At 35.5% G+C, this 26,114-nt stretch overlaps 1 protein-coding gene across 4 annotated transcripts; it reads left to right on the top strand.

Moving 5' to 3' along the window:
• The first annotated feature begins 3,245 nt into the window (after window positions 1-3,245).
• Window positions 3,246-21,824, top strand: LOC133802180 (putative caffeoyl-CoA O-methyltransferase At1g67980). 4 transcript variants are annotated; one of them, XR_009877181.1, is made up of 6 exons: window positions 3,246-3,385; window positions 3,514-3,602; window positions 3,702-3,843; window positions 4,304-4,435; window positions 18,966-19,044; window positions 21,586-21,824. XR_009877181.1 is itself a non-coding variant. In XM_062240452.1 (5 exons), exons 1-5 carry the CDS (start codon window positions 3,335-3,337, stop codon window positions 21,589-21,591), a joined length of 420 nt encoding a protein of 139 aa, XP_062096436.1. In that variant the 5' UTR covers window positions 3,246-3,334; the 3' UTR covers window positions 21,592-21,824. The 4 variants fall into 4 exon arrangements, 2 of the variants coding, with proteins under 2 accessions (XP_062096436.1, XP_062096435.1); XR_009877180.1 differs by having other exon boundaries at window positions 18,966-21,495; XM_062240452.1 differs by lacking the exon at window positions 18,966-19,044.
• The last annotated feature ends 4,290 nt before the right edge of the window (window positions 21,825-26,114 follow it).

Below are 26,114 nucleotides of genomic sequence, written 5' to 3'. Positions count from 1 at the left end.
ATGACCAAAAGTTTTACTAAGTAATGAATTAGTTAAATAAATAAAAATTATATAACTTGATTTTAAAATAAAAAATATTTTAATTAATTAAATCAAAATTTAACAAACTCATAACCTATATTACATTAAAACAAAATCTTAATAAACCCAAAAACACAAATAAACAGAAAATTATATCAACACAAATTAATAAATATTTGTGTTCATCAATATCTTTATCAACATACTCAAACAAAGCTAGTATTATACCCAAAAATCACAATCAACAATCAACTCTTTTCATCCTTACTCTAACTTAATAATCAACATAGATTAATACAAACTCAAACAAACCCAGTATTATACCCAGAAATCACAATCAACAATCAACCATTTTCATCCATATTCTAACTCAATAATGTACATAGATTAATACATACAAAAATACCCATATATTTTGTCAAAAAATATTAAATTTGAATACTAAATGAGATTGCTACATCTGGATTTGTTGTCATTGTACCCAACCCACAGGTCTTGGGTTCCTCCAGATTCGTCTTCGTTGTCCACAACTCATAGGTCTTAGGTTCCTCCAGATCTGTCGCCGTCGACCCAAACTCATGGCTCGTGGGTTTGTTCGCTCATCATTCCCAACCCAGAAACCATACTCGTTCTCGTCACTTGAAACCCAAAAAAAAATTCAAAACCTCTTTTTGCAATCTTCGTCTTTGCCTCCGATGCCTTGCACCTAGTTCGCCATATCCAAATTCGTTCTCAAATTGTGCATTCTAGCCCAGATCCAACCTTTAAAACCTTGCCATGCTCACCTTTCATTGACTCAATTGTCATCCTCGTATTGATATGAGGCAAGAAGAAGGTTAGGGAGCGACAATGGGTTCTGGGTGCTAAGTACAGAGCATGGAAAATATGAGGGATAATTATGGGGAAAAGATGGAGGGTGTTTGACTCCTTAACTAAAAAAACTGTATTTTGTTTTTAAATGTTAAAAACTCTTTTTTGAAAACAAGTTGAGGTGTTTGGCTTTGTTTTCAAAAAACATTTTTTAAAAACAAAGTTACAAAAAACAGAAAATTTTGAGGAAAAAAAAAACTTGTTTTCTGTTGTTTTCAAAAATTTTTTGTCTATCTTTTTTTTTTCTTACATCACTTTTTTAATTATTATTATCTAACATCATTTATTATCATATCATTTTCTCTCTCTTCACTTTCTCTCACATCACTTTCTATCTCCTGATTTTCTCTCTCATCACTTTCTCTCTCCTTACCTTTTCTCTCTTCACTTTTTATCTTTTTATTTTATCTTTCATCATTTTTTATCTCTTTATTTTCTCTCTCATCATTTTTTTCTCTCTGGCCATTTCCTCTCTCTCTACTCACTTCTTTCTTTTCACTTTCTTTCTCATCACATTCTCTCTCATTTTTTCTTGCATCGATCAATTTCTCTATTCTCAATTTCTATTTCTTCAAATTTTCTCTCCTTACTTTCTCACTCCTTATTTTTAATCATTTTTTCTTTCAAATTATTTTATCTCATTATTTATTACAAACTTTTAAAAGATTTTTATCTTTGTAAATATATTTATTAATTTTTTATTTAAGATTTAAAAAAATAAAACTAAAAAATTATTTTTAGAAAACATTAACCAAACACCTCTTGTTTTTTAAAAACTACAAAAAATATTTTCTATTCTCATTTCTGAGAACACAACTTTGAAAACAGAAAACAAAGCCAAACGGGCCCATGGATTCTTGGTTTTGTGGGTTCAAGGGTGAGGGTTCTTAGAAAGAAGATGAACAAATTTTAGATTTAATTTTTATGTTTTTATTAGTTAAATTTTAGGTTTGAATTTGTTGGTTTGAGTTTAATTTTTAGATTTTCTTTTTGAGAAAATTTTAATTTTGGTTTCAATTACATTTTAAAAAATAACATATTTTTTTTAACTAAAATTACATTTTTTTTTAATTTTTAATACATAAAATTATTAAAAGTAATTTAAAATTCAATACATAATATAACTTAGGTATAATTTGGTCATATTTGAAAATAGTTTGACCAAAATTGAACTCAGGGTATTAAATTGATATGTTTTGCAAAACATAGAGTTCGATTTGTCATTTAATAAAACATAAAGATCGATCGAGTATTCAGGCAAAACACATGGGCCAAACTGATATTTTTCTCTTTTACTATAAAAGAAGTATTAGTATAAATATACAACATTTTTAAAATATTGGATATTTTAGCCACCATTTACTCTAAAAAAAAACTAAACTAAATAAACATTTATAAAATAATTTATAAAAATCATAAAAAACCAAATAAATCATTTTATTTGATCTTGGCCTAACCTTTGGCCTCCATACAATTCAAGAACAATGAAGAGAAGAAGAAAATAACAACTGTAGTTGTTTTTTTCTTTTAATATATCATATTTGAATTTTGAGTGAGTTACAGTAACGTACATATTTTTACCTTATGAGTAAGGCACGTGAACATAACAACATCTCAAAACTCATATAATTGAGTGCAATTTGGTTGTATTAATAAAAAATTGATTAATCAAATTTGAGTCTAATGTACTATCACATGTATACAATTTTATATTATAAAATACCAAAATAATATTATTAAAAATATAAGGTATATTTTAATAGGATACTAAAGTCTGTATTTCCTAAAAAGAGAGGTAACAAATAAATATATTCTCATATAAATAAATATATACTTATATATTTATTCAATTTTAAGGCTATTCAATTAAAAAAAAAAAAAGTGGTTGAAGACCACCCATAATTAGGTAGGATTCTAAATCAAGAAGTTATATCTTAAGCTCTTGTCGTGTATTTTAAAATTGTACATATTTTATACCCTAAACTCAAATTTAATTAATAAAATTTTATCAATTTAATTAAGTTGTTCTCAATTATATGAATTCTAAATTTAAATTTAATTATTTAATTACAATTTAGTCATATTGCTAAAGTTTTATTCATCAAATATAAATCTAATTACAAATGTATAATTTTAAAATATAAAATAATATATTAACATTATTAAAAAAAAGTACCGAAATAATATTTTACAAAAACAATTCATTCCACCAAATGATGAAATTGGCAAGGACTAATTTTTATATTCATTCAAACTATTCCCTTATTTATTATTATTTAAAAAAAAAAAGATGCCACGTCACTATCAAAATGATTAAGAAAAAAAAGTAGATTGGAGAATATATATAGCACTAGAGAACTATATGTAGAAGAGCCCCAGCTTCCCTAACTTCTTGTCATTCATTATTAAAAAAAAAAAAACTTCTTATCATTGACCTTAAAATATGGCAGGCGAACCGGAGAAGAACATCCTCAAAACCCCAGCCCTTCTAGAGGTAATCATTTTTAAATTTTATTTTACTTTTCTCTGTACGAATAACAAACCCAAATACATACATACATATATATATATATATATATATATGCATCAATTAATTATTAATATATTTTTTATATTGATCAGTACATCTTTCAAACAAACTCTTATCGAAGAGAACATGAGCAATTGAAGGAGCTGAGAGAAGCGACTGTCAAGAACTATAATCAAAGCAGGTTTTTTTTTTTTAAAAAATATATATTTATGTGCTAATTAATTATAACCAAATTATATATAGAAAAAAAAAACTTAATTATATAAAAATGGTGTTATAGAGTGATGGGTGTGCCAGTGGATGAAGGACAGCTTTTGTCAATGTTATTGAAAGTGATGAATGCAAAGAGGGCTATTGAAGTTGGAGTCTTTACTGGCTATTCTCTTCTTACTACTGCTCTTGCTCTGCCTGCTGATGGACATGTAAATTCAATATATATTTCTTCTATATATATATATATATATATACACACATACGAGTAAATAGTGAAAAGATTCTAAATTAATTTTGTTAATTGACTCTCCCCTAAAATGATTTTCCTATTTATTAAGAATTATCAAAAGAAAATAACTAAAAAAATATTTTCTCAAGCATATAATTGTGTTCAATAATTTTTTTTTTTGCAGAAACAGTTTTTCAAACACATTGAATACTCTGTCGAACACAATCAACACTTTTTTTAAAAAATTCAATATTTTGTTTGAAAGTTATTTATTTTTAAAAAAAGTTATAAAAGAACCATTTTGCAAAGTGACATTAAAATAGAGAGTATATTTTCACCAATTACTCTTTAATATGTCATAATTTATCTATATATATTAAAATATTATTATAGGTGTTTTGTGAGTATTATAATATATGTGTTTTGGGTGGCTTTTGTAGATAGTAGCCATTGATACAAATAGAGAAGCCTTTGATTTTGGATTGGAGTTTATTAAAAAGGCAGGGGTTGATAACAAAATTAACATCATTAACTCTGATGCTTACTCTGTTCTTAATGATCTCATTAACAATGTAAGTACACTCATCCTTATTCCTTTGCAAATTAATCCTAAAAAAATTGTTTTGTAAAATAGTTTATGTCAATAAATTTATTGTAAAATTCCTAGAATATTGACTGTACATGAATCCATAATAAGATGATAAGTATGTTCATATATATATTTTTTTTTTAAATAACATATGTTATTTTGCTAAGATGATACATTATTACATTATTTTTTCACCAATTATTTTTATTTTTACTATATTTTTATTAGAATTTATTTTTATATATCAATATTTCCTCCTTAAAAACATCTATATTTATATACATAGGGAAAAAAAAAACTATTGTTAAGATACATAAGTTCAACAACACTTATACTAATAGCAGTTTATAGTGTTAGGTTTTATAGTGTTAGGTGGTGTTAAGCACCACCATATCTCTTAACAATTTTCATATTTTTTTTTAATGTTTTTTAGAAAAATAACATTATTTTATTTTTACTTTTTGTAAAATGGTTCTTCAAGCAGGACAGCTAAGTTAATTTGAGAGTATGAAATGCATCGAGGAAACTATTTTCACTACTAGTGTCCCTTAGTAGTTCTCATATTTTTTTAATGTATTTAGAAAAATAACATTTTTTTTTACTTTTTGTAAAATGATTCTACATTATTTATTTATTTATTTTTATTTTTTGTAAAATGATTGTTCAAGGCACCTAAGTTAATTTGAGAGTATAAAATGTACAAAGGAAACTATTTTGCACAGTTTGTTTTTTATAAATCATTTTGTAGATTAACATTTAAAAAATATATACTTATACACATTTTACAAGACATTCTTGGTATATAAACACTAAGTCAACCTAATCATCACATGTAGACATTCTTGCATTTGTGGATGCTATGAAGGTGGATTTCAAGAAATATCATGAGCAACTTCTAAAGTTGGTTAAAATTGGTGGAGTAATAGCATATGACAGCACCTTATGGTCTGGAACAGTGGCACAAACATTAGAGGAATTGCACCAAAATCTTAATGATCATCCTAGTCGTGATATGCTAATCAAAGCAAGAAATGATACACAAGATTTCAATACCTTCATAGCCAATGATCCTCGAATTGAATCCTCTCTTGTTTCTATTGGGGATGGAGTTACTCTTTGTAGACGTGTCTATTAATAGTACTAAATCGTTTTTTAATGCGTATTCTGAAATTTTTTTTTCCAAAATCTAGTAAGTTTGGGATGGATTTATATGATACACATCTAATAAGTTTTGGGATAAAAGTGATACAAAATAAAACTTAGGGACTTAAGTAATATTTTTTAGAAAGATTCAGAACATGTGCTGATATAAACCCGAATTTAAATAACTCAAGTATAAAGTATTAGTATGCTTGTTTTGTGTTTATCTGGTGCAACAATAATTTATTATGTTATGTTTAAGCTATTTTGAGGGAATATTCGTTTTTTTTTTCAATTATCCTCAATTATATTTAGAATAATTATGGGCGTGATTTTTAAATATGTTTTGTGAAATAATATATATATATTTTTAAAAAAGTCTTTTAATTACAAAAAATAAGTATATGACTATTACCTTAGTTCACTGTTGTAAGTGTTGGTCTTTGGTGTCACTGGGGAATAAAACACTGTTAGAGATAGTAATATTTCCAATAGAAATAGTAAAAACAAAGTACAATTCTAGACAAAAAATAAAAAAAGATATAGTTGACAAGATGATTGATTAAATAAAATTATAACTATATTGCAAAAATACAAGTAAATAGAGAATGAATAGAATACTAGAAACAACAATTATATAACAAAATATACAAATAAACTAGAACATGTAGACTAAGAGATGTAAATGGAAATACAACTTTATAGAAAAAGATACAATTAAATATAAAAAGAAAAAGAAGAAAGATGTAATAAAAGTAATAGAAGAAATAAGACAATGATAAGAACAAAGTAGAAAAGCTATACTTACTCACACAACCAAAGTGAAGAGCATTGGGGATTACCAACTTGAGCAAGGTTTACAACCTTTGTCCAAAAACTTATTTCTCTCTATCTCAAGCACTAAAGGAACTCTCACAAATGAAAATATCACGTGGGAATAAACAAGTTTTTTGGTGTATTTCTAGCAAAGTACTCTAGTGGATAGAAATGGTGTGCCTTACAAGTGAGCATTAGGCTCCCATTTATAGAGTTTTGAGACACCATTTGAATTTCAAATTCTACCAACCTCCTTGGCTGTTGCCAATGTTTAATTGGGTGTTTATAGAATTAAAATGAAGATTTAGGAGTTACTTGGGGTGCTAGAAACGTTAAAAAATGAAAATGAGAATTGGAATTTGGATGTCAGCAAGCCTGGCCACTGTCCCCCAGGTCGCGACCACAGTGCTTTTCAGCCTCCTAAATTCTCACAAATTTCCAAAAAGCCTCAAAGTCCTTTCCACTTGATTTTGTAATCTCCATACACATAATAGGAGTTAAAATCATATATCCAACAACCATATTACATTATGTTATCCCAAAATTTTGCTCGATGATGTGGCAATAGGATGGGACAAGTGGCAATGCATGGTCAGTAGATGACATATTAATAGTCAATAAATGTGTTGACTAAAGAAGTGAAAAGGTTGGAAATTAATCTTTGGAGTTGTGATATTACTGGTCATGAAATTGATTTATCTGGTCAGGAAGTAATTTGACCGACCAGGTAAGGTTTTTGTTCGACCAGTAAGGTTCTTGACCGACCAATAAAAAATTATGTCCAACCAGTCACTTCAGAAAATAGTGTTATCCGACCAGTAAAGTGTTTTGGCCAACCAGTCACTTCAGTAATGTGATATAACCAACCAGTCATCTCATAGGTGGGTTTCATCCGACCAACTATGGCAAATTGAAGGAGTAGCCGACCGGATGTGTCAGAATCTATGGAGTTTGTTGACGCCATTTTTCGTCAACTTAAAACGTAGAGCAATTAAACAACAGGAACTATGGCGCAGATGAATAGTACAGAAAACAACAAGAATTTTACGTGGTTCAGCAGTTAACTCTACCTAGTCCACGAGTCAATTTTATTAATACTTTGGAAATTTCAGGAAATTCTTTAGGGATGAATTCTCCAGAAATTCTCTCAAGATATCAAAATTTCGTCCCTTACAAATGTTCATGACCTCTCTATTTATAGAGGGTTCTCAGAGTGCGTTAGAACAACAAAGGCGTGATATGGAGGCCATAAGCGAATTGATCAGACAACGACAAGAGGAAGTTGACCAGAGACATCGTGAAGCAGCACTTGCTCTAGAAGCAGCTACCCAATTGGCCCAAGCCAATGCTCAAGCCGCGGCACAAACAACGACCCAAGGAGCACGAAAGGACAACGCTAGTCGGAAGTCCCCTGCTGGAAGGACGGACTCTCGGGGACCAGACCGGAGTCGAAGCAATCAGACTGGTTGGGCAGATGACGGAGTCCGCTCTAGAACTACATCAACACAAAGGGAGAACTCTAAAACCCCTTCCAGAAGTCACCAGTCAGAAACCTCCTGATCAGACAGTTTCCGGTCGGATAGTAAGCACACTCCGCCTAGAAACAACCAAACCAAAGCTCCTCGAGATAAAAAAACTCCTAGCTACAAAGATGGACATGGTCGAGACGAGGGGGAAAGTCATCAGACCGACCGGTCAAAAGAAAAAGAAAAGGAAGGCATTGACCAGCAAGGAGGAGAAGACTGCCCGGGCCGTACCGAAAAGCTGCCACTACATCCCAGCCAGCAGCGCAGGGGGAGAGAGCAGGTCCCACGCGGTAAGCCTTCTAAGAAATCTAGGAGCACAATGTTTGATCGGTTAGGAGGACGCACTTCCCAGAAGGATGACATTGTCATCAACAAGAGGAAGACCGTCCCGGTCGAAGGGCAAGATCTGACCCGCCCTGCCAGTCAAATAGAAATACTTGACGACAGTGCTCCAAATGGAAATGCCCGACCAGGAGGTCAAAACCTTGTAACGTTGTCGATTGCTCCAGCCATCCAAGCCTAGCTTGATGCGCTAGCGGCTCCAGTTCAAGGTTTGTTAAAACGACATTTCGGAATGGATGCTGTAGACCACAAGAGTGGAAGTCCATTTTGTGCCCGGATTAGAGCAGCCCGGCCTCCGGAAAAATATAAAGCACTGATGCTGCCGGTATATACAGAAAAGGCGGATCCCATCAGACATGTTGGGAAATTTGAGGACCAGATGGAGCTGGTCGGGGTAAGTGATGATTATCAGTGTGCAATTTTCTTGACTACATTGTCAGATACTGCCCAGGAATGGTATTGGATGTTTAAGCCGAATTCCATTACCTCTTGGGAAACATTCAGGAAGGAGTTATGTAGACAGTTCAGCGCTGCTCGGACTCCACCAGTTTATGCCAACCACTTGGCAGATATCAAATAAGGAAAGGATGAGTCTCTAAAGAATTATATACAGAGATTCATGAGAGAAGCCAATAGAGCAACTGCTGTAGGAGACGAGGGGAAGATGGTTGCCATATCCTCTGGAATCACTTACCGGAGCCCTTTGCGGAGTCCAATTTCAACACTTCAACAATTTCTTGACAGAGCAGACAAGTATATGAAATTGGATGATGCAATCGAGAAAGAGGAGAATGACATAAACAATCCGGGCAGATACGCTGACCCTCCTAAGAATGGTGGAAACGATCAGAATGGTGGAAAGAAACGTGGGAATAACGGGTCTGACCGCCATGAAGAAAAGAAGGCTACGTCGAGTTCAAACGAAAAAGCCAACCAAGTATGAGCCTTAGTTCACTAATTACACAACTCTCTTGGCTAGCCGGGCGGAAATATATCTTGCTAGTCATGAAGAGGTTCCCTACAAGAAACCTCCACCCATCAGGAAAGAGATGAGTAAGAGAGACATGAATAAGTTTTGTTGTTTCCATGGAGATTATGGTCATGACACAAATGAATGTAATCACCTCAAAGACAAGATATAATTTCTTCTCCGGTCGGGCTAGTTGAAAAAGTACCGGGCAGAGACACCCCAAGGAGAAGGAGGCAGCAACAATCCTGGGTTCAAACGACAGAGATCTCCACCCTTGCAACCCGGGCCTGTGGACTTTACCTTAGACACTATATGTGGAGGTCCACGCACAAAGGGAGAGGTATGCCCGAACACTTCGACATGAGCTGGAGTGCTAGGATTAGATTAGGTGAGCGGAGCGCAATCAGAAACCACTGGAATGGCGAGCATCTGATGTTATATTATCACTAAATACCGCTTTCAGAGTGGTGGCTAAATTTCAAGATGTTTAACTTGTCATTTAAATTTGGTTTATGAGCTAGTTATTTGCTGACCAGTCATTTAATTTTAGAACAATTTTTGTTGTTTAAGACTCGTTATTAGACACGTTTTGTCCTTTTTTAATTTACGAGTAATAAAAGAGACTATGCGCAGCGTGGTTGATTCTTGCTACAAATATGCATGTGTGTTAATTTTGCGAATAGTGTTCAACTGGTCGGTAAAATCAGATAGTGTTCAATTTCTTGATACGTTCAAGCAGTGTTCAACTGCTCGAATATTTTCCATATATTCTATGTGTTTCACAAGTAATTAACTGCTTGAACAGATTCAGTCAAGTAGCAAGTGACCAAGGATCTTTCAACCCTCGATCACTTGGGAGGCACATGGGGTATACTGGTATATAATTTAACACAGGAAATAAGAGCACGAGTTAAGATATCTGTTTTTAGGCTGACTTGTAAATTTTTGAAGTCAAAAAAGGCCATTAAGCTAACTTGTTTGACAAAGCTTAAGTAACTTGGAATTTTTCAAACTTTCAAGTTAGAAGCAAATGTTCGTGTGACAATAAACATTGTGCTCATAAAATGTTAGAGCAATAAGAGTGTGAGAAAGTATACTTAGTAGGGACTTATGAAATGTCTAGAATTTCTAAGTTAGAAAACTAAGTACTCATGCGAAAATATAAGGCATATATCAGAGTGACTTTAATATTCACAAAAAACTTATAACTTTTTAAGTCTAAAAAGACTTAGAATGTTTCAAGTTAGCAAAGAAAAGTAAAGTATAACTGCCAACGGCTCAACCTTACGAGAAAAATATCAAAGCTGCTAAGTAGCAGTTGTCTTCACAAAAGTATAAGAACAAAGAGTACACTGGTAGCCAGATACAAAGTTCAGCTGGTCAGGTGTAAAGTTTGCCTGGTCGGGAGAGCAGATACAACTTCCTTGGTTGGCTAAGCATGTTTCACTGGTTGAGTAGGAAACTTTGTTGATGGATAGGAAGCTTTCAAGTTGGCTAAGAGTGTCTACTGGTCGGGTAAACTAGTCCCTGGCTGGTCAACACCATCGTCAGCATCCAGAACCTTCTCTAGTCGGAATGATAGAGCAGGAGAGGCAGGCACAGTGTCAGCTGGATTAGTTGCCTCCTCGGCGGCCTTTGCCTTGCATTCGGCAAGCTCTTCCGCCCTTGCCTCTTCTGAGAGAAAATCGAGGTTGAGGGGATTGTTCAGCTTCCATATCTGCTGGGTGGTCAATGTCTTATTGGCCTGGAATTGCGTGTTGTTCTCATCAACCAACTCTGTACGCCCTAAGTATCAGCACGTACTCTGTTGAGGCAGCTTGGAAGAAGTGAACTAATAAAAAGCCATAAGCAATATGCCACGTGTTCACCATTCATTCAGGGAAACTTGGAACGATCCCCTAGACGAATAGCTCGAACTGATGAATCATTTAGCAGCTTATCACCTGGAACCATTGTATAAATATGGCACCAAAAGACACGAGCTAGACTTACATTAAGCTCGTGGTACCACAGAAGCCTGACATACTCCAGGGTCTTTGTAAAGTTGACCACGCAATATAAATGTGCATATAACAGACATCACGTGTCTGTTTTATTCCTGAATTCCCGGATACTCAATATAAACGTGCGTGATCAGACATCCCACACCTGATTTAGGCCATGCGGTCCATTATCCATTTTTACCAATTGATTAGACCACACTTCAATGTAAGGTTTAGATATTAATCATCAGTGTCACAGAGATGATGTGAAGGATGAAGAGATCACGGGATGACCCCAATACCTACTCAGAGATCATTCTCCTATAAATACCAAAACCCTGGGTAGTGCAGGTGGTTGAATTCTTCTTGTAAGGCAAATACTCTGTAAAAATAGCAAGAGAGAGAAACAGTAATAATATTGACTCGTGGACTAGGGGGATTTTAACCTCCGAACCATGTAAAAAGGAGTGATCATTGTTCTTCTCTTGATAGTTGATTGCCAGCATCCTTGAGTATTATCATTTTCTTATTACGGTTTACCATTAAGCACTAATCCATCCTAGTTATTCATATAATTCACCGTTGATGAAAAACCGCGTCAACAAACTCCTTCAACGATCTTTCTCAGTCAGCAATTGTTTTCTCAACGTGCTCAGTCTTTCCTTGGAGATTTTTCTCAAACTTAGTCAGACTTTCAATCTTGGCCTGGGCTTCCACCAATTGATCATTCAAGACCTTGAACAGCTCCTTATAGTCTACTACTTGGCGTTGAGCATGACTAACAATGATGAGTTCCTGGAACCAAACAAACATGAACAAATGAATGCAAAGAAAAATATTTACTACCCAGTAAAATATTTTCTCTGAGCAGTAAAAATATTTACTACCCAGTAAAATATTTTATCTGAGTAGTAAAAATATTTTACTACCCAGATAAAAATGTATGAGAGCAACAATAATAATCAGAAATTTTTGGTGCCTAAAATGCATGAACCATTTTTTACAAGCCCGAGGACTTAAGAGCATACAAAACTGAGCAGTTAGGCTCTGGTGTCTGAGCGGATAGGGATGCGTCCGAGAAGCCAGGCGCGTGACCGAGTGGCTAGGCGCTGATCTGAATGGTTGAGATACATGCGCCCGAGCGGATAGGTGTACATCCGAGCAGATGGGGGTGCATCCGAGTAGCCAGGAGCGCGACCGAGCAGCTTGGGGGCGCGTCCGAGTGACCGAGTGGATAGGTGTGCGTCCGAGCAGTTGGCGTGTGTGTCCGAGCGGCTTGGGAGGTCTGCGTCCGAGTGGCTTTGGGGGCATGTCCCAGTGTCCGAGCGGTTCGAAGAGACGAGTGTATGTCCCGATTGGCCATATACATGTTTTCTAATTAGTTATTTCCGAGGAATAAGGCATCCAAATAAGCTGTTTCTGAGGAGTTGAGAAGAGACGGAGGAGCTAGGCCTATCCTATTAGTCACACACGTATTCAAGGGGCCAAGGAAATGACCGATCGGCTAGAGGATCTGAGGAGACAACAAATCTCAAGAGCATGGGGCACAAACGTGTTTTCCTACTCATGAGAAAAGTTCAATCGTGAGTTTACTTCAAAAGTGAAAGTTACTGACCGGGTGGAAGCTTTTGGACGACGTGAATAATTATCAGCTAGAGAAAAAGTTTATCATATGAGAAAATCATATAATAAACTTGGGGGTCAAATGTTATCCCAAAATTTCATTCGATGATGTGGCAATAGGATGGGACAAGTGGCAATGCATGGTCAGTAAATGACACATTAATAGTCAGTAAATGTGTTGACTAAAGAAGTGAAAAAGTTGGAAATTAATCTTTGGAGTTGTGATATTACTGGTCACGAAATTGATTTATCTGGCCAGGAAGTAATTTGACCGACCAGGTAAGGTTTTTGTCCGACCAGTAAAATATTATGTCCAACAAGTCACTTCATAAAATAGTGTTATCCGACCAGTAAAGTATTTTGATCGACCAGTCACTTCAGTAATGTGATATAGCCGACCAGTCATCTCATAGGTGGGTTTCATCTGATTAGCTATGTCAAATTGAAGGAGTAACCGACCGGATGTGTCAGAATCTCAGGAGTTAATTGCCCAGCAACTTCTTTATAGAATCTCAGTAACAACTTCAACCTGAATCACTCGTAACTACCGCGCTAATCTCTCGGATATCTCGAAGTAATAGCTATATTGTTGTAATTTTGATTTATTTATTATTATATTAATTAAAATTGGTTGAAACAACCAAGGACCCCGTCAAAACGGGATATTTTTCATGTATGATCCATGAGTCTATAAATAAAGAGCTCATGGCATCATTTTAAGGGGCTGGTCTTTTGAAAGAAAAAGGAACTCTCTGGTTTTGAGAACTTGGGACTGTTACTTGGGGCATTCTTGGGGCATTTTCTAAGAGAGCTTAGAAGGAGAAAGCTTGTATTCTTTAGAGAGAGAAACTCTGTATTTTTCTACTTACACTTGAGAAACTTAGTTGGCTCAAGTCCATCTAATCTTAAGTGTAGGCCACATATATCACAACTCCAAGTGGATTAGGCTATTACCAACAAATTGGGGCTGAACCACTATAAAATTATTGGTGTCATCATTTTCTATTCAAGGCTTACTGTAGTTTTGACGTCTACTCGTCGTTGGCAAAAATTGGGTCAACACATTATTGCTTTGTGAAATTCAAACTCAAATATGTAACTATCAATCTACACATTATTGGGTAATATTTGGGAGTTACAAATTTGTAACTGAATTGTGACTCCAAAATATGTTACATTTGGACACACACATGTATCTAATTTTGTAACTCTCAATACTATGTTACAATGTGTGACAAATCACATTTGTGTGATAAACCACATTTTGTCACATTATTTAGTCTAACATTATATTATATGAAATAATATAACAAACATAGAAGGAAAACCACAATTTCCACAAAAATGGATTAAAATGCCTTCGAAAAGGGGGCTTGAAAATGCCCAGCAAAAGTCTCAACACCTGTTGTTGGGGGAAAGTGAGATAACACTACCATAAAAAATAGAATCTACACAAAATTTGGATTGATAGAGACTTGAAAAAGATTAAGAAAGAACATCTAAACCCTAGTAGAACAATGGTGTTCTTCACGTTTTGATGAAGCTTTAAACCCTAGGCAAATTCACCACTTTGAACAATCCATTGAGCAAACCAAAACGCAAACAAAGGCTTATAAACATTGAGAAACGATGTCATAATACTCTGTTTCCCAGCCACCATTGATACTTGAGGCCTTCTCTTTGAGGAAATGAGGATTGAGATTGAACAAGCCTTCAACTCTCTAAGTCAAGCACTTTCTTGGATAGTTCTTGGAGAAAACTAGAGATTCTTGGAGCTAGAGAGAGAGAGAGAGAGCGGGTAGAGAGAGATTGGAGATAGTGATCAAGTCTTCCAAATCACTATTTTTGACCCATGTATAGAGTAGACACCGTCATTAGGTCTAACCAATAGGATTAGACTTGCAAAACACGTAATTTTGAGCATTTACGTAAATTCATGTAATACAGCAAGTGACGCATTGCCTGCAAGCAAATGATGCATCGCCTGCTAGGGTTTCTGGAAAACCTAGCCAACAGACGACGTGTCGCCTCTTGAGTGGCAACGTATCACCACCCCCTCTGACTTTGGACACTTCCGAAGGTCCAAAAAATGCTCCAAATGCCACCAAAATTTTTGGGAACCTTTAGATACTTTTATGTCTCACTTTGGACCCAAATTTGCACTTTATAAGTGCCTACAATTTGAAACTCAAATTTACACCTTCACTATGTGAATTCTACTAAGTGTTTATACCTTGCTTGTATTTTAATAATTTATTATTTGTATTGGACCAATCATAAAAATCTCTCACTTGATTAAATACAAGCCACATTCTATAGCTTAAACAATTTTGGTGCATAAAATAAAGTGTCTTTCAGTTTGAACTTTATCTTAGTGAAAATATCACAAAGCATTATCGAAACCATTAGTAGCTTAAGCTTGAAATAAGTATTCCATGTGATAACACCTATGATACCTCACACACCTCCACCACATCTTTCGTTTTCCCACTTTCTCGCTTAGCACTATCATGGCTATGTGCTCATCTCTTCATAGACTTTTTGGGGAGAAACTCTAACTCCCATGAGAGGCGACACCACCTCTAAGTCCACATAGGTGAAGTTCTTAGAACATCTTTGCTACCTTTATAGATGTCTGTTACACTCAACTGAACTTCATTAAAAGCCCTAGGCTTAACCCTAACTCGGTGAAAACCAACACTAACCATCTCGGATGGAACTCGTCATAAATTTTAGTGTTGAAACTATTCACTTATCAATGACTTGTACTTACCCATTGAACTCTTTCCCTTGATTTTTACAAGTTGAGAGTTGGGTTTTTGTCATTGGTGTATCAATTATTCTAGGAGTTTCATTCTCATTCCTTTTGAAGTAGAACTTACTAACCTTCTCACAAGAGGTTTTGTAAATGGATCCGCTAAGTTCTCACTTGTTTTAACATGTGAGATCGATATGATTCCACCTTGAATCAATTGTCTCACATATTCATGTCTTAGACTAATGTGTCTAGACTTTCCATTATACACACTATTATATGCTCTAGCAAGTGCGAATTGGCTATCACAATGTATTGAAATTGTTGATACCATAGCTGCGGTTAAAGGAATATCCATCATGAGATTCCTAAGCCACTCGACCTCTTTGTCGGTTGCTGCTAAAGCTACGAACTCTACTTCCATGGTTGAGTGTGATATACACATTTTCTTCTTAGAGCCCCATGAGATTGCACCTCCTCCAAGACTAAACACCTAACTGGTGGTGGAGAGATTATCACCAATTCCTGATATCCAATTAGCATTGGAATGTCCTTCAAGTATCTTTGGAAAGTTTGTATTGTGAAGACTATACTCCTTAGTACCCTTAAGATAACTAAGTATTCTCTCAATAGCTTTCCAATGCTTGATACTTGGATTTCTAATAAACCTACTAAGTTTACTAACCACATATGCAATATCCGCTCTTGTGCAATGAGCAGCGTACATTAGGATACCTATTGCACTTGCATATTCCAATTGAGCCACCACTCATCCTTCATTCTTTTCAAACTTCATGTTTGAATCAAATGGTGTATGTGCCTCTTTGATTTTGAGATGACTGATTTTATCGAGCACTTTCTCAACATAGTGGTTTTGACTCAACATAAAACCCCCACTATTCCTTCTAGCTTTGATACCTAGAATGGTATCCACCTCTCCAAGGTCTTTCATTTTAAAGTTAGAAGATAGAAAACTTTTCATTTCCATTACTCCTTTCATGTCATTACTCAAAATCAACATATCATCTACATATAGACACACAAGTATGACATAGTCACCACAAGTCTTATAGTATAAACACTTGTCCACATTGTTGTGTCTAAATCAATTAGAAACAATGACTTTATCAAATTTCTCATGCCATTGTTTTGGAGCTTGTTTTAAACCATATAATGATTTCACAAGTCTACACACTTTATGTTCATTTCCTTGAAGAACAATACATTTTGGTTGTTCCATATAGACCTCCTCTTCGAGATCCCCATTTAGGAATGTCATTTTGACATCCATTTGGTGAACATAAAGGTTGTATATAGATGATAAGGCAAACAATAATCTTATAGAAGTAATTATTGCTACCAGTGCATATGTGTCAAAGTAATTCATTCCCTCTTTTTGTTTGAAACCTTTGGCTACTAACCTAGTCTTGAAGGTTTGTATGGTGCCATCGATATGGTATTTCTTTCTAAATACCCATTTGCACCCAATTGGTTTGGATTGGACCCCTTTGGAAGGTCAACCGATTCCTAAGTGTGGTTTGACATAGTTGAATCCATTTCATCGTTAATTGCCTCCTTCCAAAAAGCGGATTCCCTTGAGGACATTGCTTCCTTGAAGGTTTTGGGATCATCTTCTATTTGAAGTACTATTGGATGTTTCCAAGTAACTTCCTCATTATCACCTTCAACAAGGTATAGTGTCTCTATTGGAGAACACTTCTCATTTGATCTCAAATCTTTGAGCCTTTGGCTCCTTCTAGGCAATTGAGGTTGCTCACCAACTATTCTAGGATACTCCTCTTGAGGCTCTCTAGTTTGAGTTGGTTCCAAATTTTTGTCATCACATGACATGTTCTCAAAGAACTCAACCTCTCTAGATTCATTTATTACATTATACTCCAAGTCTAATTATCTATAAGCTTTGCTATTTTGGGCATATCCCACAAATGCACTGCTTATAGCTCTTGGACCCAACTTGGTCCTTTTAGGATTGGTGCTCTTGCAATAAGCAGACACTCCCACCCTTTAATATAACCAATTTTTGGTTTCTTTCCTTTCCATAACTCATATGGAGATATATTATTTTTCTTCATGGGAATACGATTCAAAATATGACAAGCAGATAGCAAGGCTTCACCCCACAAACTAAAATTCAATTTAGAATGTAATAGCATATCATTAATCATCTCAATAAATGTTCTATTCTTTCTTTCCGCTATACCATTTTGTTGTGGAGTATAAGGGGATGTACATTCATGAATTATTCCATGTTCCTCACAAAACAAGTTAAATTCATTTGAAAAATATTCACCACCCCTATCACTTCTAAGTAGGACTGAACATTTAACCCGCAAAACCTGAAAACCCAACTAACCCGACCGACACGAGCCCGCAAAACCCGATTTTAGCCAAAATCCAAAATTTTTGGGTGCCCCCGAACCGATCCAAATACATTCGGGTTCATGTTCTGGTTTAATATTGTGATTGTGTGCGGGTTTAGGTTAAACCCGAAATCTGCTCCGAAAAAAGCCAATTTTTTTTTTATATTTTCCCTAACCTAAAAATCCCTAATAATATTATGAAATCAGCTCTCTCTCTCTCTCTCTCTTCTCATGACCTCTCTTCCCCAAAACCCCCAACCCCAGCAGCAGCCAGCCAGCCATCCCATCCCCAGCTAGCCACCACTGTACCCCAGCTACCCTTCTTCGGCCCTCTCTCTCTCTCGTGACCTTCTCTTCTATTCTCTTCCCCAACCCCAACCCCAACGGTAGCGCCCAACTAGCTACCCCACCCTAGGACGGCCTGAGGTAGCTTCTCCAGTAGCCAGCCCCTCGGTCCCTCTTCGTTCTGGCAGAACCCCAGCCGCCCCTCCAGCCTGAGCTAGCCACGGCCCTCACCTCTCTCTGTCTCTCACACTCAGCTTGGATAGCACCACCACCACCACTGTCAACAGCGGCTCCGGCTCAGATTCAGGCAGGTATACACTCTCAAACTAATATTAAATTTACATATATTATTGTTTGATATAGGAGTGAAGATTAATAGATTATGTTAATGGTTTTGAAAGTTTTTTGGTGTAAATATTAAATAATATAGGATATATGCAACCATTATTTGTGTGATTCAAATCAAATCAAATAGACATATGCATATTATTATTTGTGTGTTTAAATCAAAGGCAGTGACTATAATAGTAGTCATATTATTATTATTGCATATTATTAATTGTGTGTTAAAATCAAATAGACATATCCTAAAAAAAAATTGTTTTGGATTTATTTAATCATTTGGTATGTATATATTATATATATATATATGTCTGAGGCCATATGCTAAAAAAATTATGTTTATTTTTGTAGTGAGTTTGAGAAGAAGGTGAGTGCTGAGTGGTCGATAAATTTGAAGAGGTCGCGACTCGCTTCTACTAAATTTTTTTAGGTAAATCTTAATCTATTATCTTTCTTTTAGTGGATTCTAAGCTTGTGTGTGAATATGTACTGCTCAGTTGTAGTGGATTCTAGGCTTGTGTGTGAATGAGTGCTGCTCAATTGTAGTGGATTCTAGGCTTGTGTGTGAATGAGTGCTGCTCAGTTGTAGTGGATTCTAGGCTTGTGTGTGAATGTGTTCTGCTCAGTTGTAGTGGATTATAGGCTTGTGTGCTGTTATGTTGATTAGATTTAGTTATGTATTTTTATTAAATCATTTGTATTAGGAGATGGATACTGAGGAAGTCGATGAAATTCATGCAGAAGAGAATCAAGATCAACCTCCTCCTCCCACTGATAACCCCACAGATAAAGGTCAACTTAGGAGTAGAAGGAAGAAGGGTAAACCTTCTTCTAGTTATTAAGCCTCCCCTCCCTAGGAAAAAGGCAAAAGGGTCTTCCATTTGAGAATATTTCACCAAGGAAAACCCTCCTCCTCCCCCACCCCCATCAACAACCAATTCTTTGGAAGAGCCTCCTTCGCCTAAGTGTATGTGTAACTATTGTGGATTTGGTTTTTTTTTTGTGACACAAGAAAACATGAGACAAGTCATCTATGAAACCATTTTAGGAACATTTGTGAGTTTAGTCCATGGAGGATAGATGCCAAAAAACAGAAGATTTTAAGTTTTGAACAGGTTAAGGGAGGAAAGGAGGAGAAAACAAGCTTAGTAGCATTGGCTTATAACAAAGAAGCTTGTAGGATAGCCCTTACACAATATATTCTGTTAGATGAGTTACCATTTAGACATGTTGAGGGCAAGGGCATCAAAAAATTTGTGAAAACTCTTCAACCTAGGTTTGTAATCCATTCTTGAATGACCGTTGCTAGGGATGTTTTGAAGTTATATGAAAAAGAGAATGTGACATTGAAAAATGTTTTGAGCAATGAGAGGCTATCTATTACTACAGACACATGGACTTCTATCCAAAATATGAATTACATGGTCATCACAGCTCATTGGATTGATAATAATTAGGCATACCAAAAAAGAATTATTACCTTTTGCCAAGTGATAGATCATAAAGGGGAAACTATTGGTAAAGAGATCAAGCGATGTCTGAATGATTGGGGTATATCTAAGTTGTTTACCATTATGGTAGACAATGCTTCCTCTAATAATGTTGCCTTTAGGTACTTGAAGAGGAAGTTCAGAGAGAAAGAGAAATGACTTATTTTGGAAGGAAAGTTCTTACATATGAGGTGTTGTGCTCATATAGTAAACTTAATTGTCAGTGAAGGATTGAAGGAAAAACAAGAGTCCATTGCTGCAATTAGAAATGCTATGAGATATGTTAGGTGTTCCCCTTCTAGGCTTATAACGTTTAAGGAATGTGTGAAAGAGGAAGGGATCGAATGCAAGGGACTTCTCTGTTTAGATGCCCAAACAAGGTGGAAATCGACATTCCTCATGCTTAATTGTGCACTCAAATTTTGAAAGGCATTTGAAAGAATGGAAGGCGATGGAAATTATTCGAAATATTTTAATGAGGCTGACAAAGATGGGAAGCCAAAGGAGGAACCACCATCCAAAAAACATTGGCAAGATACGTCAATTTTTGTGAGATTTATTGAGACATTTTATGATGTAACATTGAAGTTTAGTGGGTCCACATACGTCACCACCAATAAGTACTTTATTGAAATATGCAACATGCAACAGGAGTTGAATGACTTAACACTTGATGATGAGGGGGATGAGTTGTTGCGTGGCATGGCAAAGAATATGAAGCAGAAATATGTCAAGTATTGGGAAAAGCTTGATCAATGTAATGAGGCACTTCTGATTGCCTTGGTTCTTGACCCCAGATACAAGCTTGGTTATCTCCATCATTGCTTTAGTGATATTCATGATGATGTAACGTGTACTATGATGGTTAAAGGGGTGAAGCAAACTATATGAGCAATGTTTGATCAATATCATGAGTCAATTGATACACATGTTGATCAATCAATGACTCAGTCTCAAGCTATTGTTTCTGGTTCGTCCTCATATGTCATGTCTACTCAGCCTACCACCAGTAGTACCACTAGCAAGAGTAAGAGGTCACATAACTTGCATGATGAGTATGTGGCACGAAAAATGGAGAAGGAGGGTGGTAAGACAAAAAATGAGGTCGATAAGTATTTGGAAGAGGCAGTTGAGCTACCAAGTCAGAATTTGATGTTTTGGGATGGTGGGCAAGTAGTGGATGCAAATACAAGATCTTGTCGACCATGACTCGTGATGTGTTAGCTATACCAGTTACCACAGTTGCTTCTGAGGTGGCATTTTCAACTGGAAGCTGAATTTTGGATGCTTTTATGAGTTCACTGAGTCCAAGGATGGTTGAAGCATTAATTTGTCTCAAGACTATATGGATGAAGCAGAAGTGCTTCAAACCTTTGATGATCTTGAGTCTGGTAATTTTATTAGGAATTTTCATTATTTCAATTCAAGTGTCTAAGTGTTTTATATTCTAATATTTATCTTTATTTTAATAATATTTGCAGAGATGATGACCGATGCTAGTGTTCCCTTTGTTCATGCTCCATCTTCAGTTTCAGCCTCAACAGCCTCATCGTCTGCACAACAATCTGGGAATTGAAGTTTGTTTAAGGAATTATTGTTGTATTTTTTAGACTTTATGAACCAAATCTTTTAGTGTTTACTGTTTAGTATTTAATATTTACTATTTGGAAGTTTGTACCTATTTTGGACTTTGTACTTTATAACTTATTTTCTTTTCTTATGATTGTATTTTGAATTTGAACTTTTGCTGAGCATTAGTTAGGGAAGAGACTTTATGAAATTTCTAACTTTCTATAAATTGTGTTGAAATTATGTTTGGCATGATGAAAATGTGGAACAAAAATTATGTTTGTTTTTATACATTATGTTCAAATTAAGTTTCTCAAAAAACATGACAAACGTAAAAAAAATACAAGACAAAAGTAAAAAAAACTGAAAAAATGACATTTTTGAAAAAAAATTGTCAAAGCCCATTGAAGGCCCAAACTCAAAACTTGACCATTTGACACCCGAGCTCGAGCCCGAGCCCACCCGACACCCGAAAACCAAAAACCCTATAAATCTGAAATTGTTTCGGACGGGTTCGGTACCATTTTCTTACACCCGAACCGGAGCACCTGAAAACCTGCCCGATGTTCAGCCCTACTTCTAAGTATTTTAATTTTCCTTTCAAGTTGATTTTCAATTTCCGCTTTATACACTTTAAACACATCAAATACTTCATCTTTATTTTTAAGCAAATATACATATGTGAACCTAGAGCAATCATCAATGAAAGTAATAAAATATCTACTTCCTCCTCTAGTCAACATTCCATTTAGTTCACATAAATCACTATGTATCAAATCTAACAACTTAGAGTTCTTTCAACACTAGGAAAAGGTTTCTTTACCATTTTAGATTTAACACATAATTCACATTTTTCATGGTCAACATTATCACAATCAATTAATCCACATTTGACAACCCTTTTAATTGTGCTAAATTCTATATGTGCAAGTCTAACATGCCACAAACTAATAGAATTTGAGTCAAGCATATAACAAGAAGAAGAGTCTTTATTATTCACATTGTCAATGGAAGTACAAAGTTTAAACATGCCATCACAAGCATATCCCTTTCCAACAAAAACATTATCTTTAAATAAAATAAGCTTGTCAGAATCTATCACAACCTTGATTCCCGGTTTGCCAAGTCAATTGCCACTCACAAGGTTTCTACTCATTTCTAGTACATAAAAGACAATGGTGAGTAGATTCTTCTTGCCGGATGTTAAGAACAAGTCAATATTTTCCTTTCCTTCAACCTTGGACCTTTTCTCACTGCCCATTTGAATTTCATGCCCTTCCTTTGAAGATTCAAAGGTCTTGAATAGAGATCTATCATAGGTTACATGAATGGTGGCATAAGTATCATACCACCACCCACTCACCTTTCCATGAATGGCATTGACTTCACTTAGTGTGGCCACTAGCTCCTCTTGAGCTGAGTTGACCTCTGCTTCATTGTTATGACTCATCTTGAACCTACAATCTCTAGCAAAGTGGTCATTCTTGCCACACACATAGCAAGGTCCCTTGGAACTCTTGAATTTCCCCTAATTCTTCTTGGGCCCCAAGGGTTTTTGGCCCTTGCCCTTGTTCTTGTCATTTCCCTTGCCTTTGTTAGGAGGATTTTCCACAACATTGGCCTTAGAAGTCTCTCCATTGGACGTATCTTCATTTAAATCTCTAGAATGAGATTCCTCTTCAATTCTCAAGTGTTCGAGAATTTCCTCCAAAGAAATCTCTTCATTTCTATGGAGCATCTTTCTCCTATAGCCTCTCCATGGAGGTAACTTGGCTATAATGGCACCAACAAGAAATTGTTCTGGCAATACAATTTTAAGAGTAGACAATTTATTCACAATAATTTGCAGCTCATGAATTTGTGGGAGAAGGGGTTTATCATCATAAAATTTAGATTCCATATATTGAGTAATAAGGAATTTCTTTGTACCCTCCTCTTCCGCTTTGTACTTTTTTTCCAAGGCCTCCCAAATCTCCTTGGTGTTCTTGGTGTTGGTGTAGAGATCATATAGCCTATTCGAGAGGGCATTGAGGATGTGACACCTACATATCAACTCATCTTCTTCGCGCTTCTTCCTTTCCTTGATGATTTCTTGAGTATCATCTTCCTTGGGCTCTTCAAAGGCTTTTAGGTCTTTGTCCAAAACATAGAAAACCTTCAAATTAGTGAGCAAGAACCTAATCTTGTCTTGCCAACACACAAAATTAGTCCCATTAAATCTATCTAATCTAACAAAGTCTTATGTCATGAATCTCAAAGCCGAAAGAAAGTTAGATTCTTCCATGATATGCTATCTCAGATTTTTGAGTATTAGAATGTTGGGGGAGAGTGAGATAACACCACCACAAAAAGTAGAATATACACAAAATTTGGATTGACAGAGACTTGAAAAAGATTTAGAAAGAACATGCAAATCCTAGTAGAACAATGGTGTTCTTCAAGTTTTGATGAAGCTTCAAACCCTAGGCAACTTCACCACTTTGAATAATCCTTTGAGCAAATCAAAACACAAACCAAGGCTTATACACGCTGAAAAACATTGTCCTAATACTCTATTTCCCAGCCACCATTGATGCTTGAGGCCTTCTCTTTGAGGAAATAAGGATTGAGATTGAACAAGCCTTCAACTCTCTAAGTCAAGCACTTTCTTGGAGAGTTCTTGGAGAAAGCTAGAGATTCTTGGAGCTAGAGAGAGAGAGAGGGTAGAGAGAGATTGGAGAGAGTGATCAAGTCTTCCAAAGCACTATTTTTGACCCATATATAGAGTAGGCACCATCATTAGGTCTAACCAATAGGGTTAGACTTGCAAAACATGTAATTTTGAGTAATTACGTAAATCCACATAGTACAACATGCGACGCATTGCCTGCTAGGGTTTCTGGAAAACCTAGCCAACAGGCGGTGTGTCGCCTCTTGGGTGGCAATGTATCGCTACCCCTATAACTTTGGACACTTCCAAAGGTCCAAAAAATGCTCCAAATGCCACCAAACGTTTTGGGAACCCTTAGGTACTTTTATGTATCACTTTGGACCCAAATTCACATTTTATAAGTGCCTACAATTTGAAACTCAAATTCACATCTTCACTATGTGAATTATACTAAGTGTTTATACCTTGCTTGTATTTTAACACTTTATCATTTGTATTTAACCAATCATAACACCTGTCTCTTGCAAAACCAATAAAAGAGCCCTAATGGATCACAGCATTTAAGGCACGCAAATGATCATACGTTGTCTTTCTTTGAAGAAATTTGGACACCAAACTTAATGCTACAAGCGCATTGCTAATAAAAGGAAAAGAAAATTTAGAAAAATCAATGTTTAAAAGTCACTTCAAGTGAGCGTATTGGACATACAACATACTAAATAATATAATAGCATGTATCCAAACTTACAATAACTCAAATACACTAAAACATCTACTACCGTTCAATTCCACATCAATAACTATAAATAAGCCCCTCCCCGTAGGGACTAAAGCAAAGCCCCTACATAAGCAACTCTCTATATATTTATATAAAGAAAAGTTCCAGTATATTAGTGTTGCTTTAAGTACCACAGGTAGGGTTGCTTTTTACACCAATCAGTTTCACGTGAACATTGTGATTATTCTAAAATAAGAGGCGAAGCACTCTATTTCTTTCCTTTGTACTTTTTTAATTTTTATTTCCTCTCTGTATTTTCTTATGTTTAAGAATAGCTTGGGAATTACAACTTTTGTAAAACGTGATATAAGAATTCAAACATCATCATATTTTCCTATAACGCCCTGAATAGTTAAGACTGTTACATCGTGTGTTAAAAATAGTATTTAACTCGTTAAGCGAGTCATTTGGACTTAAAAGTGTAACTATGGTTAAATGACAGTTTAGGTATTAAAAGTTTTGGTCAAAAGTTGAACTTTTCATCAAAAAGGTTAAATAGTTACAAGGGATCCCAAAAGTTTCTAATAAAATACAAGTTTATCAAAATTACAAACTTAGCCATCCTAAGCGGCAAATTTTCAACTAATGACTCCTGCTCCTCAAAATATCTCGACTGTGGCGACCATGCAGGCTGAGTATGTACACAATGCCCTTACAGCTCTCCAACTCATGGCTGGTCCAACTTTCCTTTGCCCTTACCTGCACCATGAAGCACCCGTGAGCCAAGGCCCAGCAAGAAAACCCCAAGTAGATCGTACATATATTCAGATTAACATTAACATGTATTACATACTCTATAACAACAACTAGTTCACATAGATTTTCCAAACAATATACGACTCATGTCGAGTAGATGGATGTCACATCTTTACAATTGCCCCGCCACTATGGCGAATATCGTGTCCATGTTATGGCCCCCCCACTACGACATAAATTACATATGTAATGTCGATAACGACCTCCCGACCAATCAATCAGCACAACAAGTATAACAACATAGATTCAAACAAAGC

This window comes from Humulus lupulus, chromosome 9 (assembly GCF_963169125.1).
Source record: "Humulus lupulus chromosome 9, drHumLupu1.1, whole genome shotgun sequence".
NCBI classification, from domain to species: Eukaryota; Viridiplantae; Streptophyta; class Magnoliopsida; order Rosales; family Cannabaceae; genus Humulus; species Humulus lupulus.
This window is presented reverse-complemented; position numbering and strand designations above follow the sequence as displayed.